This window comes from Giraffa tippelskirchi, chromosome 10 (assembly GCF_054371585.1).
Source record: "Giraffa tippelskirchi isolate mGirTip1 chromosome 10, T2T-mGirTip1v1.2.pri, whole genome shotgun sequence".
NCBI classification, from domain to species: domain Eukaryota; kingdom Metazoa; phylum Chordata; class Mammalia; order Artiodactyla; family Giraffidae; genus Giraffa; species Giraffa tippelskirchi.
The window spans coordinates 102,435,497-102,449,732 of record NC_137284.1 but is presented as its reverse complement, the minus strand read 5'-3'; the positions used below and the strand labels follow the sequence as shown (position 1 = coordinate 102,449,732).

At 41.1% G+C, this 14,236-nt stretch overlaps 1 protein-coding gene across 2 annotated transcripts in view; it reads right to left on the bottom strand.

The window, feature by feature from the left end:
- Nucleotides 1–14,236, bottom strand: part of DOCK4 (dedicator of cytokinesis 4) — a 482,101-nt gene that overhangs the window by 12,731 nt on the left and 455,134 nt on the right. For both annotated transcript variants that reach the window (XM_081537146.1, XM_081537147.1), the window contains 5 exons: nucleotides 7,893–8,069; nucleotides 6,850–6,933; nucleotides 1,816–1,935; nucleotides 1,345–1,466; nucleotides 895–1,015 (listed from right to left, as the gene is read on the bottom strand). In XM_081537146.1, coding sequence (XP_081393272.1) covers nucleotides 895–1,015; nucleotides 1,345–1,466; nucleotides 1,816–1,935; nucleotides 6,850–6,933; nucleotides 7,893–8,069 — 624 coding nt within the window. The remainder of the gene's footprint in view (nucleotides 1–894; nucleotides 1,016–1,344; nucleotides 1,467–1,815; nucleotides 1,936–6,849; nucleotides 6,934–7,892; nucleotides 8,070–14,236) is intronic.

The window sequence follows — 14,236 nt, the reverse complement described above, 5'->3', positions numbered from 1 at the left end:
AAAAAGCCTCTTAAGAATTATGGAAAAATCTCACTAACTCAGACCAATAAGGATGCCTGTCTGAATTAATAAAAAAAAAAATCAGAGATTTTTTGACACCTGCCAAAGGAATGCCTTTGTGTTCAATTCAGCTCCATACAGCCTATGACTAAAGACCAGTCAGCAGCGGCTCCCTGACTAAAAGCATGAGCAGAAAAGCTCCCAGCCTTTTAGAAGGCGAGTGCTTCTAAAAGGCAGAGAACATGCCTGTGCCTTTTCTCCAATGTCATATGTTCAAAGTGTAAATTTGGCAATACGTATTATGCCCCCTTTCCAGAGACAGAGGTGAGGAAAATTTCAGCTGAGTCTGACCGAGTGGTTATCAGTGTCCTATTAGCTGTATCTAAGCACAAGTTTTTGTTGCAAGAGTTACACTGAAACTTAAATCCCTAAAAACCTCTGTTTTTCTTTAGTAAACAGTTTTTTATGGGAAATTTCCAACATATACCTAAGTAGAGAAATCTTACAATGGGCCCCTAAACTGTATCTTCTTAAAGGAAAGAACAAAACACTTAGGAATGCTAAGAGGCAGCTGGTCGGTGGTGACAAGCTCCAGGACACCCGACTGAAGACCTGACTCAGAGGCAGAGCTCAAAGTTCCCCACGTAGGGCCTGGCCGGGCTTGCCCACCGCTGGCTCAGGTCTTCCTAGAGTGGCCGGGGCAGCTTTGAGAGAATCAGCTTTGCAGACTCCAGGGACCAATAAGGCAATACAGATGTGTAAAGGTTTGTCCTTAGGTCAAGTTCTCGCTCGTAGGTCTGTTCCTAAGCACAGCAGAGTGAATGGAAACACTCATGATTGAGACAGAAAGGGAGTAAACAGGACCAGACAAAAAGAAAACAGCTGATCAAGTACCTGCATGTTAAAGACTTCATCAGAGCTTTCTGATTGCCCTGTAATATTGCTTACTTCAGCAGACGCTTGTGAGGACAGTGAGGAGGAAGAGTATCGGTTGACAGCTGGGTAACTTAATGGGCTGTTTTCAGGGAGAAAAAGAAATGGTCGTTAACTCAGTCTCTACATTGTACTTTATCACATGCTGGCATGGTATAAAAAGCAAATGGAAAAAAAAAATATACATCCCATTTTGTTGCCTCCCATTTGCCTCAATGTGATCAAATGTCTGAGTTTATTTCTCATGCTGTTGCTGTTTTACCAGTGGCAGATGTCTGCAGCTGCCTCTAGGGTTACTTATTTCATTAAGAAACTGTGTATTTGACAAATTGTGCCATAAAGAATGAGAGAATCGTTCCGGATCATCTTGTGGGAATGCCAAATTGTCAGATAATTCAGAATATGGCTTACCTGCGTCGAGGAATTACCCTGGTACCATCTGGGCTCATGGAAGCAGGTGCTGAGTTTCTACACACACGAGGGCTTCCATTAGGAAAATGGACTGGACTGGCCTGTATACAAGCGGAGAATTCCTAAAGAGGTAGTAAAGAAAATATTTCAGAATTGTAACCGTAAGGGCAGAATCACTCGAGAGGTGCTGTGCTGTACTAGATGTGTATTCTGATGGTCATAAAACCTTTATATAGGCACTTAGGAATGTAAGTTATTAAGCCTTCCCTCATTTACTTTTTTGTTTTCATGAAAGTTAAGTGTGGCAAACCGAAGTTAATGCAATTTTAATATTTGAGGGCTGTCTGGTAGTTTTGGTGCAGTTTGGCAGACAAACCAAAAGATGTCACTATTGTATACTTCATGGTCCCTCTAACAAAAAGCAAATGGTAGAGGTCAGACTGCCCTCTGGTGGACCCTTTGTGTACATACCTGAATCCCCAAGCTGGACTTCATCACAAAGAACTGGTCGACCAGCTTCTTGTGAAGGGGTCTCATATCCTGTGGCACAAACTTCTCGTGCACGGCCAAGCCAAATTCCAAAATCTGTGCCTTGAGAGTAATAGAAGGAAAAAATCCACATCAGTGAGTACCGCCTTAAGTGCCTGCTGGGGATTCAAGCATGGTGCCCTGCATTTTGCACGCATTACTGTTAACCTCCCCATCTGACAAGATAGGAGCAATCCTTAGTTTACTGTGGAGGATACTGAGGATCAGAAAATTCTGCATGCGCAGATGTAGCAAATGGACTTGTGGACACAGTTGGGGCAGGAAGGGGTGGGATGAATTGAGAGAGTAGCACTGTCATACATTATAATGCCCTGTGTAAAACAGCTAGCTAGTGGGAAGAGCTGTATAACACAGGGAGCTCAGCTCAGTGCTCTGTAATGACCTAGAGGGCTGGGAGGGAGAATCAGGAGGGAGGGGATATATATACACATATGGCAGATTCACGCTGCTGTACAGCAGAAACTAACACAACATTGTAAAGCAATTATACATAATTTTAAAAAAGAAAATTCTGCATGTACTAAAGGACAAATGGAAATCTGAACGTAAGTCTGATTCCAAAGACTTAACTGTCCTACTACCCCAAGTTTGTTTCCCATGTATTTTCTATCTGTAACAACAACCATATTAAACAGTTAAGCGTCCCTTTGGCCCCTTCCTGCACTTCTCAGGAGGGGGCAAGGGATGGGGGCTCCCTGTTAGGAGGGTCAGGTGAGTCTCCTCCTTGTGATAAAGAACGCGCCTGCCAATGCAGGAGATGTAAGAGACGCAGGTTCAATCCCTGGGTTGGGACGATCCCCTGGAGGAGGGCATGGGAATCCACTCCAGTAGTCTTGCCTGGAGAATCCCATGGACAGAGGAGCCTGGCGGGCTACAGTCCATAGGGTCACAAAGAGTCAGACACGACTGAAGTGACTTAGCACGCACCACGTGGTACTCCCCAAGGGACCTCTTTTCTGGATGGCACTCTCTCGGCCATGTTACCCTTCTCTCTGCCATCGATTCCTCGGTCCCTACCCTACCTTCTCTCAGATTTTCAGAATCTGTCAGGGAGGAAGGAACAAATGAGAGGGTATTCTGTAACAGTTGCTATACCTCTTGTATTTGTTAAAAAATATCATTCTTGTTCATTTATTTTCAAAAAAGGGTTTCCTGCTCTGAGAACCTAAACTGAGATGAATGTAAACGTTCAAGTTTCCTTTGTACAGCTAGGTCAAAAGTGCTTAATTCCTTTGATGGGAATAGCAGACATCTTTTATATTTTCAAAAATGCCCCATGCTCCAGTGGTCAAAAGCATAAATTTTAGAGGCTGAGAGGAAAACAAATCACATATCACTACCAGATGGTCCTTTATCTTTACAGCCCATGATGGTTCAAGTTTGAAAGCTTCAGGGCAGACATGAGTGATTCTGGGGGGTGAGAGCATCCAGTACCTTCCTAAGGGTCAGAACCATGGCAGCTTGGCCTGTAACATTTGCATAAAGATAAAAACATCTTGAAATAAATGTCAAGTGAAGTATGTCTGAGGCACAAAGGGGCAAGCCCGGTCTCTGTGGGGAGGGAGGCGAGATGGAGGAGTTGAGTCTAAGAGCAGGGCCCTCGGTCCTCTGCATCTTAGCCTCTAGCTGTGAAGGGCCTGCTCTTTTGTCCAGGTACGCTGCAGGTTGGGTTCTCCTGAAGGTAGGCTTCAGCATGGAGATTGGGCTGTTCATTGGGGAATGTCCCTGGAATCACTGCCTGTAGGAGGGAGGGTCAGAGCGGGACTGACCAAAAAGGAAACTCAACCTGCATGGCAGCCTGAAAGCCTTTGCCGACCCCCGAGCAGCTCTGGACCTTGAATGATCTGTCACAATTGCACTGTGTGTGCCCCAAATGGCCAGGCCGGGCCTCTCCTTCCTGGTTACTGGATGCAGGTCATCCAGGAAGGTAGGCATATTAGGCTAGGTGACACTCTGCAGCAGAGGCAACGCTGGAGGATCTGAGAGGCCAAGGTGTCTTCCAGCAGGTGGGGCCACAGGTCCTTCCTGGAAGGAGCCCTGGGGCTGTGCATCTCCGTGTCTGCTAGACAGGTCTCTGAACCGCTTCCCAGAGGACCATCCTCTCCAGCCTTCGCAGCTTCCTACAGCCCTGCAAAGACATGTGACTCGCCCAAGGTCACGAGGCTATAACGTGCATGACTTGATAGGATCTAATGCTTCCTAGGCCACAGCTCTTTCCACGGGGTCCCATGAAGTAGACAAAACAAAGGTTCCTCACTCTTTTTCTTAAGAGACTTCTTCAGTCAGTCAGTTCAGTCGCTCAGTTGTGTCTGACTCTTTGCGACCCCATGAACTGTAGAATGCCAGGCCTCCCTGTACCTCACCCGGAGCCTACTCAAACTCATGTCCCTCAAGTTTGTGATGCCATCCAACTGTTTCATCCTCTGTTGTCCCCTTGTCCTCATGCCTTCAATCTTTCCCAGCATCAGGGTCTTCTCAAATGAGTCAGCTCTTTGCACCAGGTGGCCAAAGTTTTGGAGTTTCAGCTTCAACATCAGTCCTTCCAATGAATATTCAGGACTGATTTCCTTTTGGATGGACTGGTTGGATCTCCTTGCAGTCCAAGGGACTCTCAAGAATCATCTCCAACACCACAGTTCAAAAGCATCAATTCTTTGGCGCTCAGCTTTCCTTATAATCCAACTTTCACATCCATACATGACTACTGGAAAAACCACAGCTTTGACTAGACGGACCTATGTCGGCAAAGTAGTGTCTCCGCTTTTTAATATGCTCTCTAGGTTGGTCATAGCTTTTCTTCCAAGGAGCAAGTGTCTTTTAATTTCATGGCTGGAGTCAACATCTGCAGTGATTTTTGAGCCCAAGAAAACAAAATCTGCCACTATTTCCATTGTTTCCCCATCATCTATTTGCCATGAAGTGATGGAACTGGATGCCATGATCTTAGTTTTCTGAATATTGAGTTTTAAGCCAACTTTTTCACTCTCCTCTTTCACTTTCATCAAGAGGCTCTTTAGTTCTTCTTCACTTTCTGCCGTAAGGGTGGTGTCATCTGCATATGTGAGGTTATTGATATTTCTCCCGGCAATCTTGATTCCAGCTTGTGCTTCATCCAACCTGGCATTTCCCATGACGTACTCTGCATATGAGTTAAATAAGCAGGGTGACAATATACAGCCTTGACATATTCCTTTTCCGATTTGGAACCAGTCTGTTCCATGTCCAGTTCTAACTGTTCCCTCTTGACCTGCATACAGATTTCTCAAGAGGCAAATCAGGTGATCTGAGACACTGATCTGTTTAAAAATTTTCCAGTTTGTTGTGATCCACACAGTCAAAGGGTTTGGCATAGTCAATGAAGCAGAAGCAGATGTTTTTCTGGAACTCTCTTGCTTTTTCGATGATCCAACAGATGTTGGCAATTTGATCTCTGGTTCCTCTGCCTTTTCTAAATTCAGCTTTAACATCTGGAAGTTCATGGTTCATGTATTGTTGAAGCCTGGCTTGGAAAATTTTGAGCATTACTTTACTAACATGTGAGATGAGTGCACTTGTGCGGTAGTTTGAGCATTCTTTGGCATTGCCTTTCTTAGAGATTGGAATAAAAACTGACCTCTTCCAATCCTGTGGCCACTGCTGAGTTTTCCAAATTTGCTGGCATATTGAGAGGCTTTTTAACCCTTGTGAATTTTAACTCAAGGGAAAGAGTTCAGTCAGACTGAATACAGCAGGTAAGAATCCTGGGGTGAGACAAACCACTCATAAGAGAATTAAAAATCAACAAAGGCTAAAGGCATTCCATAATCCTAAGTACTCGATGACCTAAGCTGCTCATTTCATTTCTAGCATCTACATCACCCTCAGAGCCACAATGAGAATTTAACTTCTCCTCTAGTTCCTTGCAGGTCAACTTCCAGTAATCCTTCTTTCCCAGAAGCTGTCAAACTGACCCTTCCACCCACGGTCCTGGTCCACGGCCACTTCTCTCCCTTCAGTATCCATTTTGTGGACTAAGCCTGCAGAGCATAAAATATGGACTAAACCAGATACAGCCTCACCATTTCCTAGTCCAACAGAACATGCTTTGTTTATTAATTTGGCATTATCAAATGGAAAGAGATGCTTCTGTCACATTTTATCATACGTATTCCACTTTTCATGGATATAAAACATTTCCTATTGGTTTCCTATTGATTTATTTCCTATTGAACCCAGCCTCTCCGCCATAATGTCTCCCACCTCAGAGGTTTTCAAACCATTTTCAGGCCAAGAACTATCAACAGGGGAAGAGAAAGCAACAGACTATTCACCCTGGTTCTTCGTATTTGATGGAACCAAAGAAATAAAACTCAACTGTGCTTCTGTAGAACTGAAAATGATGAAATTGTATCTAGTTCCGTCTATGTCATATGATCTACAGGCTTTGTCTGCACAGCGTGATACTGTTTTAAAGCAAAGGGTATTATTGATTGCCCACTTCCTTAGTCTAACATTTAAGTACGAATCTCATTCATTCATTTACTGAATCATTTGTGTTAAGTTGGCCTGAACTTATATGATCCCAAAATCTTGAGTGAAAAGTTGGCATCAAGTCTTTGGGGACAGAGCATTCAAAGAACATTCCAAGGGGTGACACGTTTGCTACAAGACCCTGCCATAGTCTACTCATTTTTTTGGTTCCCCCTCTGCATCTAAGTGGGAAGAAAAAGTAGAAACTAGCAAGTCAGGATATATCACAAGTGAATCTGTAACCTGTGACTCTAGATCACTGACATATGGGGCTGGCCAAAAAAGTTTGTTTTTCTGACACAGCTTATGGAACAACATGGACAAACGGAACAACATGGACAAACTTTTTGGCCGACCCAGAGAAAACCGTGTAGATGGGACCCTGGGTAGGCAAGCACATGTGTGCACAGAAGAGGGAGAAGGTGATGGGCTTCTGCCCCCCCTTACCTGCTCAAGCATCAGCTCTCTTAACCGTGCGATTTTCTCTCCATCTTCAGGGTGACTTAAGATATATTCTTTGACAAAGAATGCCTGGTAAGAAGAAGGACAGTCAGTTTACTTCAAGAGGGTTACAAAGGAAGTAGAAGACACACTTTTTGTTTCTAAGGCTTCTTTAAAGAAATGACTCCATTATACACCACTTTTGGGGGCTGGATGGGATGATTCAAAGTATGGCAGCTGGTCAGAGGGAATATAAGGAGGTGATTGTTAACAGGAGATCAGAGATTGCATGAACTTTGTATCTTTGGTAAAACAGATAGCAAATCTAAATCCATAAACTTTTATGACATCATGTTGTTTAGTCAGTCTGTTGTGTCCGACTCTCTGCGACTCTGTGGACTGCAGCACACCAGGCCTTCCGGTCCTTCACTGACTCCCAGAGTTTGCCCAAGTTGTGCTAAAGAATGTTCAAACTACCGGACAATTGAGCTCACTTCCCAAGAGAGTCAGGTTATGTTCAAAATCCTTCAAGTTAAGTTTCAGCAGTACTTGAGAACCTCAAAATTTACAAGCTGGGTTTAGGAAAGGAAGAAAAACCAGAGATCAAATTGCCAACATCTGTTGGATCACAGAGAAAGCAAGGGAATTCCAGAAAAACATCTGCTTATGACATGCTATCCTAAAATAAATTGCCTAAAGACTCAGAATGATCAAGATGGTAGCTCCATCTTCCAAACAAGATTAGATTCTTTTTGAATCACTCTTTGCTCAGAGAAATGGGTTTAGGTAGCCACTTATTAAACAATTGTGATATCTTCACTACTTTTATTCAAGAAAACACACACACACACATACTTTTAACCTCAAAATATCACATTCTGGGAAACAGTAAGTGATTATACATTTACTCTATTAAGCAAAGAAATCTGGTTGTATTGATTGTAGCCCTATGTCAGCAGGCTGATGTATGTGCATATCTTGAAAAAAGACTCCTGAAACCTTAAGAAATCACATATGAAAACTTTCATACAACAATACCAAATCCTTACCTCTTGATACCTGGAAACTCCACCATTAACCGCAGCATCTATAACTCCATTTAGGCACATGGTTAGGGGATTAATATTCTGCATCTGTCTTGTCTGACACTGACTGATCAGAGTCTTCAGCTGCTGATTCTTATTCTCCAGCACTTCAATGGCATTTTCCAGAGGGCTCATTTCTACCTGAGAACAAATGAGCATAAACATATATTGGATTTTGTGACATTCAAGAAGAAAGACAAAGTAGATTATCCACACTCTGAATTATCTGTGCTCTCCTCAATATCTCTACCAGAGGCCATCAGTATAGAACAGACAAGGATGTAGAAGACAAATTAGCTGTTTGTAAGGCCTGGGAAGAGAAGGTGATTATATTCACTGGCTGAAATGTGGTTCAAATAATCAGCAATCACCGATTATACATTAGCACTAAAACAATTAATTTAATCCTTGAAACAAAATTCAAGCCTATGTATTTTACAATTTATTTTTTCTTTTCTTTTGAAGGCTAAGTGTTCAAGGACCCTGAATATCCTTAGCATCTTTCTAGATACTTAATGTGAAGTACCACAGGAGATAACAAAATGCATTTACAGATCCTCTGATGTCAAGGAGATTTCAGCCCAGTTGGGAAGATGGGCCATATGCCCATATGGACCCCATATGCATATATAACAGCACCATAAGGTGGCACAGGATGGCACACAGTTGTGAGTTATAGAAAATAAGATAATCAGATATGCTGCAGGATCTATTTGTTCTAGGAGAGCCAAATAGAATCATAATGACTTCTCCATTCTGAGTTTTAATGGGAGACTCTTTGTGAAAATGATGAAACTGCTCTTCAAATGTGCAGCATTGTGACTGTTACTGACATTGACATACTCTTTGAAGAGAAGGTCTGCCAAGCTCTCATCTGTATAATAATCTAAGCTTAAGGATTATTAAGGAAGGGAAATTATTATCGGTTAAGGAAATAGTTTTTAAAGGTTACCTAAATCATCTTAACCAACACTGAAAAGTACTAGAATGATTTGACTATGTCAAAATTCAGAATGTACATTTATCAAAGGACATTATATAAGAGAACAGATAAACCAGAAAGTAGGAGAAGATATTTGTAACATGTAAAAATCATCAGTCTATGTCCAGAATATATTAAGAACTCTTATAAGCCATTAAGAGAAAGGCAAACATCCCACATATGGACAAAAAACATAGCCATTTTATGAAGGAAGAAACCCAAATGACCAGTAGACATATGAAAAGTGTCAAACTGCATTTTTGATCTAAGAAGTGAAAAATAATACCACACTGATATACTATTAAGCACTCACCAGAATGGCAAAATAAGTATGACAGTAGCAAATGAAGTGAGAATGTGAGGAACTGAATCTCTTAATTCCTGCTGCTGAATGTTCAAATTGGTCCAATCACTTTGGGATTATTTATTAAGAGGAAGATATCTATATATTTTGTGAGCCAGTAATTCTACTCCTAGGCATATATCTGAGAAGTGGAGTAGAAGATCTGTATACATGTGTACTAGGAAACATGTACAAAATATTCATACTCATCTCCAAAATCTGTACATCCATCAAAAAAAGAATGCATAAACATACTGTAGTATAGAATGGAATACTATACAGCAATGAAAACAAGTCGCATGTAATAACATGGACTAATATTGTAAATAATACAGATGCAGTTACACTAGAATATATACAGAATTACATTATTCCACAGGTGTACCTCTTTTTATTGTACTTTGCTTTACTGTGCTTCACAGATACTATATTTTTCATAAACTGAAACCCTCCATTGAGCAAGTCTATTGGAATAATTTTTTTTAACAGCATTTGCTCACTTCATGTTCTGTGTCACACTTCGGCAATTCTCACAATATTTTAAACTTTTTCATTACTGTATTTGTCACGGTGATCTGTGATCACCGTCTTCAATATTACTATTATAACTGATGTGGCATTTTTTAGGAATAAAGTATTTTCACATCAAGTTATATACATTGTTTTTTTAGACAATGCTACTACATACTTAATATACTATAGTGTAACGTGAACATCACTTTTATATACACTGGGACATCAACTAATCCGTGCGAATTGCTTTATTGTGGTAGTTGGAAACTGAACTTGCACCATCTCCAGGATATGCCTGTATAAAGTTTAAAACCACGTAAACTAAACTGCGGAGAGGGCCATGGCACCCCACTCCAGTACTCTGCCTGGAGAATCCCATGGACGGAGGAGCCTGGTGGGCTACAGTCCATGGGGTCGCTAAGAGTCAGACATGACTGGGCGACTTCACTTTCACTTTTCCCTTTCATGCACTGGAGAAGGAAATCGCAACCCACTCCAGTGTTCTTGCCTGGAGAATCCCAGGGACGGGGGAGCCTGCTGGGCTGCCGTCTATGGGGTCACACAGAGTCGGACACGACTGAAGCGACTTAGTAGCAGCAGCAGCAAACTAAACTGACTTGTTTAAAGAGACATATATAGGTAACAAACAAAGCAAGAGAACGGGTACCATAAAAGTTATGATAAGGGAGGGAGTAGCAACTGAAAAATGAGGCACGAGAGGCCAGTAGGGTGCCGTTGCCAGTATGCTGTTTCTTTAGGTGAGTGGTGGTGAACAGGGTTTTATTTTCCAGTTATTTATGACATTTAACTTTTGTTTTGAGATCATGAAAGCTAACTCACAAAGCAGAAGTCTGAGAGTTCTGATGAACTGAAAGTTAAAAAGTCAACAAAACCTCTTGGAAACAGAAAGTAGAACAGTGGTTGCCAGATGCTGAGGGATGAGGGAAAAGGGAAATTGCTGTTCAATGGATATTGCACAACAATGTGCATATAGTTAATACCATTGTATTATACATTTAAAAATGGTTATGATGGTGACTTGTATGTATTTTTGATCCCAATTTTTAAAAAAATTCATGCTTACCCTTTAAATGTCAGTAATATGAAGAAATTTTACAAGTAAGCAAAATAAAATACAGTAAATACAGACAAAAAATAACCTAGGAAAATATTTCCAACATATGTTTCAGATGAATTATCAATATATCTCAAATACTGATGAAAACTATACAAAGAATATAATCTGTGCATTCACCAAAAAGTGAGTTAATATATGAAAACATACCATCTTCACTAGCACTCAACAAATGCCAAAAAAAGCCAACCCTACTGTGACCATTTTGGGCCTAATATCTGGAAATTTTAAAATAATATACAGCACCCTGTGCGGAATTACTATCCACTACTGAAAAGAATCAGGAGTCACAGGAGAAATGGTTGCTTTCAGGTCTGGGGCAAGATTGCACAAGTGAGTCTGGACTACCCAGAGAGCAAGGAAGGCTTCATTAAAGCAGCTGGCCTGCTGTCAATTCACTCTCCTTACTGGTGGGATGTCCTTGGGGAACAGGAAAGAAAGCAGGTGACTGAGGTCTTATCTTCTTGTCAATTAAAGCTTCAATATAGACTAACTGCTAAGAGGAAGAGATGGTATCTATGGAATGCCCTTAGCGGGAAGTCCCCAGCTACAAGATTGCTTACAGTAAATAAACCCAGAGTCCCTCAGGCATGCTTCACTAGAGAATGTCCCAGAGAAGTCTGACAAGTCTCTGGAGTATAAATTGGAATGTTTCACAATTTAAATTTTATGATTCAAATATGCCCTCTGTATGAGGAACTCTGTGACCTTCCCTTAGAGACTCTGTTTCCAGATCTGAATTATTAGTGATATGGGAAAGAAGGACATGGAGGGCAAGACTTGATGTCTCAGATATCTCTCTGCTTCATCCCAGCCTCTTGACTGCCTAAAAGTTGTTAGGAAAGTTTGATGCTGATTCCTATGCTTCATTTGACAACTGGCCTGTGTATTAGCTCAGTGACAGACAACTTGGATACTGTTAGAAGGACTGAGGAGCCAACCTGAAAATGCTTTCAATGGACAAAATGGAACAATGTGAAAAGTAATGAGTAATAATTGCAATGGATCAAAACAAATGTGTTTAAATCCATGATGCTAAACAAAACTAACAAAATAGTCACATTTGGTCACATTTATAGGGTGTTGTGGGTGCTAAGTCGCTTCAGTCATGTCCGACTCTCTACGACCCCATGGACTGTAGCCCACCAGGCTCCTCTGTCCACGGGATTCTCCAGGCAAGAATACTGGAGCAGGTTGCCATGCCCTCCTCCAGGGATTGAATCCACATCTCTTATGTCCTCTGCATTGACAGGCAGGTTCTTTACCACTGGTGCCACCTGGGAAGCCCTTATAGGGTGTTTGGAAACCCAATTATTACTTTGAAAATTGGTAAATCAAAGGAAAGAAAGTATTAGACTTCCTTTCCTATACCTTAGGGTAATCAGATTGCTGATGAAGGGATGTTTCTCTTTATAGAAGTATTCTAATCAATAAACGAAGAAAGAATGATAAAATATCACCCTTTTGTAACCTCTAATAGATTCCTGGACAGGGGTAATGATCAGCGCTGCTTGCCAACCACAGCATATAACACCACCTGAGAAGCAGTCTTGTAAAAAATAAGACAAAATAATATTTTAACAAGCTTTTAGATCTAGCTGTCAATTTACCAAAAAATATAGGAACAAAGAAACATATTAAATGATCTCACTGATTCATAGTCTGCAAAATCCAGACTCAAGGAAACACTTCAGGATAAACAACCTGATTTCTTCAACAAAAAAGCTGCAAGGAAAAAATAATTTGGGGGAACCTATAGATCAAATGAGATCTAGGAGGTATTTCAACCAATGTGAATGTGTGGCCCTTATCTGGGTCCAGGTTCAAACAACAGATGACAAAAACAAAAACCTAAAAAATGAAGAATTAGAGAATTGTGAATAAATTGGATATTTTATGATCAAGGAATTAGTTAAAATTTTTAGATGGAAAACATAAACACAATAATGGTATTGTGTTTATGTTTCCAATAAATATACAGACTGAAATATTCTTACATAGTGTCTAGGACTGACTTCCAAATAATCCAGTGTAAAAGGGAATGGAGGGAGGTGTAGATGACACAAAATCGGCCTTTTTAATAACTGTTGAAGTAAAATAATGGGTAACTAGGTCTATTATATCTTTTCTCTATTTTTATATGACATAACTTTAGTTTTAAAAAGGAGACTGGCTGCTGTGTACAGAAGTGGCTGCAGCAGGGGGAAGGCAGAAAGGCAGAAGCAGGTGACCTCTTAGGACACTACTTCAGAAATCAGGCACTAGATGTATGGCAAAAACCACCACAATATCCTAAAGTAATTAGCCTCCAATTAAAATAAATTAAAAAAAGAAATCAGGCACTGGATATATGGCAAAACCTACCACAATATCCTAATTACTGCTGCTACTGCTGCTAAGTCGCTTCAGTCGTGTCCGACTCTATGCTACCCCACAGACAGCAGCCCTACTAGGCTCCTCCGTCCATGGGATTTTCCAGGCAAGAGTACTGGAGTGGGGTGCCAATGCCTTCTCCGCAATATCCTAATTAGCCTCCAATTAAAATAAATAAATTAAATTTTAAAAAGAAATCAGGCACTAGATGGTGCTATCAGAAGGGAGACGAGCAGGGCTCAGATGCTGGGTAATTTTGCAAGTACCGAGAGCCACACAACTTTCTGATGGATCTGATGTGAAGTATGATAATATTCTCAGTGGGTAAAGAATCCACCTGCAGCGCAGGAGACACAGGAGGTGGGTTCGATCCCTGGTGGGGAAGATCCCCTTGTGGAGGAAAATGACAACCCATTCCATTATTCTTGAAAAATCCCAAGGACAGAGGAGCCTGGAGGGCGATAGTCCGTGAGGTCACAGTCAGATACAACTGAGCGACTAAGCACACACATGATAATATTGGGGCTTCCCAGGTGGCACCAGTGGTAAAGAAACCTCCTGTCAATGCAGGAGTCATAGGAGATGCAAGTTTGATCCCCGAGTCGGGAAGATGATCTGGAGGAAAGCATGGCAACCTATTCCAGTATTCTTGCCTGGAGAATCCCATGGACAGAAGAGCCTGGCAGACGATAGTACATAGGATCACAAAGAGTCAGATACTACTGACGTGACTTAGCATAGCACACACCACATGAGAATACTGTCATTATCTATAAGGTTTAAAAATATCATTATCTGTACATTCTATTTTATAGCTTTTTCACCATGTTTTAAGTAAGCTTATTTTTAATCAAAAATATTTTGTTTTAAAAACAATTACTGAGGAAACAGTAGGTCAAAGAGGCTTATCATCTTTGAAAGAATGGGATAATATGTTCAATAATGTTCTGGGGTTATGATTT